This window comes from Pongo pygmaeus, chromosome 8 (genome assembly GCF_028885625.2).
Source record: "Pongo pygmaeus isolate AG05252 chromosome 8, NHGRI_mPonPyg2-v2.0_pri, whole genome shotgun sequence".
Classification (NCBI taxonomy): domain Eukaryota; kingdom Metazoa; phylum Chordata; class Mammalia; order Primates; family Hominidae; genus Pongo; species Pongo pygmaeus.
Genome location: NC_072381.2, coordinates 100,937,155 through 100,943,154, shown reverse-complemented (window position 1 = coordinate 100,943,154; position 6,000 = coordinate 100,937,155). Strand labels below are relative to the sequence as shown.

Below are 6,000 nucleotides of genomic sequence, written 5' to 3'. Positions count from 1 at the left end.
CACACCTCTGCATATATCATTCCCTTATTCCCTCTTCCTCAGATCCTGTACTCCTCTCCTCTTTTAGGTAAACCCCTTACTTCTAGTGCTTCAAAGCATGATTTGAATATCAACTCTTTTTAAAGCCATTGTATTAGTCTGTTTTCACACTGTTATAAAGACATACCCAAGACTGGGTAATTTATAAAGAAAAGAGATTTAGATGATTCACAGTTCTACATGGCGGGGGAGGTCTCAGGAAACTTACAATCATGGTGGAAGGGGAAGAGGCACGGTCTTACATGGTGGCAGGCAGGAGAGAGCAAACCAGTGAAGGGGGAAGAGTCCCTGATAAAACCATCAGATCTCATGAGAACTCACTATCACGAGAACAGCATGGGGGAAACAGCCCCATGACCCAATCACCTCCCATCAGGTCCCACCCTCCACAGGTGGGGATTATGGGAATTACAATTCAAAGTGAGATTTGGGTGGGGACACAAAGCCAAACCATTTCAGCCATCCCTGAATGTCTGGCCATCCCATTCTTTAGTATTTATCACATGGTATTGTAATTATTTGCTCATATATCTCTCTCTTCCATAAGGCTGTGAACTAAACCATGTCTTCTTCCACACCCAGGGAATGCTTGGCTGTCTCAGTCCATTTTGTGCTGCTAAAACACAATAACACAGACTGGATAATTTTTAAATAATAGAAATTTATTTCTGACAGTTCTAGAGGCTAGGAAGTCCAAGATCAAGGTGCCAGCATCTGGTGAGGGCTTTCTTGCTGTATCATCACACGGTGGAAGGGCAGAAGGGCAGAAGAGCAGAAGAGGACACCCACCTCCACAAACTTTTTGATAGCAGCATTAATCTATTCATGAGGGTCACTCTATTCATAAAGGTGGAGCACTCTTGACCCAAATGCCTCCCATTAGGCCCCACCTCCCAATATTCTTGCATTGGGAATTAAGTTTCCAACATATGAATTTTGGGGGACATATTCAGACCATAGCAGTAGCCAGTGTTTAATAAACAAGAAAATGAATAAATAGGCTTAGCAGTGTTATCAGGGACGACAGAAGGGCATGATGCCTTTCTGTGCCTAACCTCCTATCAAGTGCTACCCTCCCGCCACCCAGCACTATGTGCCTGTGCAGCAATGTGTCCTTTGAGCAAAACACAGCAAGGAAAGAGGGAGAAAAATCTGTGTTTTCACTTGTTTTCTTTTTCTTTTTAAGAGATGGGGTCTTGCTGTGTTGTCCAGGCTGGATTTGAACTCCTGGGCTCAGGTGGTTCTCCTGCCTCCACCTACGAGTAGCTGGGACTACAGGCACACACCACAGTGCCAGGTTTTTGTGGTCTCTCTTTAAAGGTGAGTCTGCATTCACCTTTGGAATAGTTCTAGTTGTCAGAGATTGAATATCCTATTTTAAAATGCAATATTATTACAACTGCCTTTGATGAAAGGGAGTTGAGATGGGACCATTGGGGAAACCTCCAGATGACTAGGGGGCAAGTAATTTGATTGCAGTGCCAAAATGCTTCCATTTAAGGAGCCGAAGTTTGCAAATGTGTGTAAACTGATCCAATCTATTCCCAGGATGTGCCTGGAGTAACTAATGTATGTAAGTTGATCCAACCTATTTCCGAGGTGCGCCCAGGATATAAATGGTTAACAATGACAAACACACCTTATGAAATCTACCAGCAGCTGAGGGTGCCAGGCACCTCTTCTACCTCCCTGGAAGGCCTGCTGGGGCGGCGTTTGGAAGCTGTCTACGCCCCTGTCTCCGGCCCCTGTCCCCGGCCCCTGTCCCCTCCCGGGACGTGGGCGTTCCCCCTGAACTCAAGTCCCGCCTCCTCCAGCCTGCCGCGGCCTGGTGGGCTGGCCCGCCACGTGGAGCGCGGGCCTGATTCTCGAAAGGTGCCTACGCCATTGCCGCGCCGCAGCTCCAGGCAAGGCGCTCTCCCCACGTCAACAGCGTAGGCCCGGCTGCCCAGGTTTACTCTTACGCCACTGACGTAACGTCATCGTGCGAGACGTGGACGGAAGAAAAAAGAGAGTGAGCGAGCGCCGGAATCAGCCCGGCGTGGAGTGCGGACCCGCGGTAGTGCCTGGCGGCGGCGGCGGCCGCGGCGGTGAGGCAGGTACGCGGCAAGCGGCGGGGATGGCTAGGCGCCCGCGTCTTTGCGGAAACTGATGCGCGCCCAGGCTGAAGCGCTAGGACGCTGCCGGAGCAGGTGCCGGGGCCCGGGGATCTGGCCCGTGGGTAGGTGTGGGCCTCGGCGGAGGGATGGCGGCTGCATCAGGCCACCCAGGGCGCGCTGCAAGACCCTGGCGCGCTCCCATATGCCGCTGCGCGGCAGCCCCGGGATCTACGGATGGCTACGGGCCCTGACCTCCCCGGCCTCCCCTGGGTACACCATGTGAGGAACTGGGCCAAGTGGAGACTTCAGGCATCCGCGGGCCCCTTCTCGGTCCAAGAGTCCGGAGCCTGCACTGGTGGGTGGCGGTGGTGGCAGCGCCGGGATGCCGCGGGTTGTAGCTGGCCACACGCCGACTCTCAGGGGCCTGGGTCTCTAGTTCCCCGCGGCCCTCCGGGCGTTCGTGATTCCCTCCTCAAAGCCAGACTCCCTTTGCAGTATGGCATTCTGTGTATGCTAGGGTCTTCCTGTTACAGCAGGGCGCACCCAGATGCCCCACCTCATCCTTCCCCCATCATTGTCCCCTGCCCTCTGAGGTGGTGAGGCCCATTGGATCTTTGTATTTAAGTGGTGAGCCATATACCTAGCATGTGTTTGTGGGTGAATTATGTTGGGACTGAAGTTCACTTCTCTGTTCAAATCTGTTAGATAAGGGCTTTCTGTTTAGTCTGTAGAGAGATACTTGAGAAATGTCTTGAGTCAAAACATGAAAACTTTTTTCAACTGATGATATGGAGTCTAAACACACACACAGAGTCTAGACACAGTCACACGAATCTAGACACGAGTCTAGACACACCACACACGCACACACTCTCTTTGCTTCTTGGGATCAACTGTGTGCTTGTCGAGGGCGTAATACACTCTGGCAGGGTGAGCTATCCATTGCAGTGACAGAGTAGATGTAACCTCCGAGGTCAGTCAGAGATGGTGGTACAGGGGAAAGGCCAGGAGGCTTGGTTTCTACGTCAGTCTTCAATCTCTATTTCAGTGACCGTAAGTGTTCAGAGCTTTCAGTCACTCTTGGTTAATAGAGAGGTAAACAGTCAGTCAATATATGTGTGTGATTGTATCTAATAGTGAATATTCGTTGAATTCTTTGTTCCCGTGATGGGTCTTGAAGGAAATTAAGGAAGAAATAATTGTAAGGCATCATTAGTGCCTAAAAGACAAAAGGAGGAAAACTGACATTTACTGACCATTTATTGTACCCAAGCACTTTCCACGCATTATCTCATTTAATTGTCACTATAATTTCATGAGATCCATAGTGTTAGTATTCCTGATTTATAAGTGAGGAAACAGAGGCTTAGAAAAACTGGGTGACTCTCCACAAGACACACAGTTAGCAAGTGCAGAGCTCGAACCCAAGTCTGGCCAATTTCAAAGGCCTTGTTCCTCATCGTTTTTGCCATATTGTTAATGGAAAGTTTGTAATCCAGATGGGAAAAGCAGTAGTCATGAGCTATTTAAAAGCTAACCTATAGAATTATATCCAGCTGTGAAGACTAGCGTTGCTGGGGAAGGTTTCTTAGGGAGGTGGAACTGGAATTTGATTGTTTTACCCTTTGGCTCTTCTGTAATTATTTTGGAGAATTCACATGTAAATAATTGTTTAGCAGCCATTATTGAAGAAATTTGTATAAGCAGCAAATTTAGATCACGTGCTAAAATCATACTTCAGTGTTACGAAAAAGTTGAAATAACAAAGATCAATTAATACTTTCTGTTGCCTACTAGATGCCATATGTTTTAGAACAGCTGTATCCTGCCAGTCTCTTCTCTGTCCCATTTCAGTGCCTTTGTGCAGTATAAATTGTAAAGCAATAACACCATTCCTAATTTTTCTTCACTATGGGGCTAAATGCTAGTCTTCTTGAGGCACATTTAAGAGGGCTGGGATATATCCACCAATCCATGAAACAGAAGTTAAAAGGAGGCCCACAAACAAAGAAAGTGAAGTATTTTTCTTACCTTGTGAAAACATCAGTGTCTCTCTGTAGCATAAAAAGAGCTACAATATTGGGAGGCCGAGGCGGGTGGATCACCAGGTCAGGAGATCAAGACCATCCTGGCCAACATGGTGAAACCCCGTCTCTACTAAATACAAAAAATTAGCCAGGCGTGGTAGCGCATGCCTGTAGTCCCAGCTACTCGGGAGGCTGAGGCAGGGGAATTGCTTGAACCCGGGAGGCAGAGGTTGCAGTGAGCCGAGATCGCTCCACTGTACTCCAGCCTGGCAACAGAACAAGACTCCATCTTAAAAAAAAAAAAAAGCTACAATAATGAATGGCTTATTCTCCCTGTACATATAGGAAGGAGTGTCCTACTTTTTTGTGAAATAAACTATTCTTTGTCTAAAGTCTCAAATTTAACCCAGGGTGAGGAAATGCCCATAACTGCCTCATGTTCTCAACCGAGATTTGTAGCCATATTCTCATCCTCCACAGGATTAAGAGGTTAGCCAGTTGTAGGCATTGCCACTGCCTTCCAGGGGTACAAGAGTTACTTTGTAATCCTGTGGGCATCAGGAAGAAAGACGTGGCAGCAGCCTCTGACCTTTCGTCTTGCTTTTCATGGCTGGCTGGCAAGGATCAAGCTGACATTTCAAATAGGTGCATTTCCCAGTTCTGTTGGGAGGTGTTAGCAGAAAGGTGGACATGGTTGCTTTAGGATGTTGGATCTGTTACAGGAATTATATGAAGATTTAGTATTAACACATAAGCATTGCACCTGAAAGATTTTTTTTTAGTTTGGAAGTACCAAAAAGAGCAGATATTTTTTGTGTCTCAAAATATTCCTAACCCTGCATTATTATTTGCTTACATAAAAACTAAGATGGTTGAGGCCTTTGTAGGCCACTTACTTTTTCTCTCTTTTCTATAATATAGAGGAGGTGGGAGTTTCCCTAATACAGAGGAGTTTGGAGCAGGAGAGTCAGATTTTTACTCCGAGGGTAAGGGGAAGTAGAGGGAAATAAAATGAATTGTCCAGTATTTTTCATTACTCATTTTTTAAAAAATGTGTTTTGCAGATACTTTGGTCAGTGACCACATCGCAGCATGTTGAGTCAAGTTTACCGCTATGGGTTCCAGCCCTTCAACCAACATCTCCTGCCCTGGGTCCAGTGTACAACCATCTCCAGATCTCGTATGTACCATAGAAAACTTATGAGTATGTTGGAAGTTTGATAGTCAAAGTGTGTTTCAACAAGATTTTCAAAGAGAAAAAAGATGTTTGTTTGTTTGTTTGTTTGGAGACAGGGTCTCGTTTTGTCACCCAGGCTGGAGTGCAGTGGCACAAACAGCTCAGTGCAGCCCAGACCTCTTGGACTCAAGCAATCCTCCTGCCTCAGCCCACCAAGTACTTGGGACTACAGGCACACACCACCATGCTGACTCTAACTTTTTTATTTTTTGTCGAGATGGGATTTTGTCATGTTGCCCAGGCTGGTCTTGAACTCTTGAGATCAAACAATCTGCCTGCCTTGGCCTCCCAAAGTGCTGGGATTACAGGCGTGAGCCATCATGCCCAGCCAAGAAAAAAGGTTTAAAAGAGAGAGAGAGAAAAAAAAAGATGTAATTTGGCAGAATTGGACAAAATTCTGCCAAATAGCAAGGAGGCAAAGAGGTAGTCTCCTGGTGAAATATTCTCAGTGTTTGTGTCAATAAAGTTGACCCCCAAATAAATTTTTACATGTTTTTGTTTTTCTTGAGTCTCACTTTGTCACCCAGGCTGGAGTGCAGTGGCGTAATCTCAGCTCACTGCAACCTCTGCTTCCCAGGTTCAAGCGATTCTCCTGCCTCAG

The 6,000-nt window shown here is 46.8% G+C and overlaps 1 protein-coding gene across 11 annotated transcripts in view; it reads left to right on the top strand.

Annotated features, from left to right (window-relative positions):
- Positions 1 to 1,847: 1,847 nt before the first annotated feature.
- The window catches only part of ALDH18A1 (aldehyde dehydrogenase 18 family member A1), a 50,813-nt gene continuing 46,660 nt past the window's right edge, over positions 1,848 to 6,000 (top strand). For 2 of the 11 annotated variants that reach the window (XM_063670010.1, XM_063670007.1), the window contains exons 1-2: positions 1,903 to 2,135; positions 5,227 to 5,342. In XM_063670010.1, the coding sequence (XP_063526080.1) occupies positions 5,277 to 5,342 (66 nt within the window). In that variant the 5' untranslated portion in view covers positions 1,903 to 2,135; positions 5,227 to 5,276. Of the gene's footprint in view, positions 2,258 to 5,226; positions 5,343 to 6,000 lie in introns of all 11 variants that reach the window. The other 9 variants (XM_063670011.1, XM_054435805.2, XM_054435806.2 and 6 more) reach the window with 8 other exon arrangements.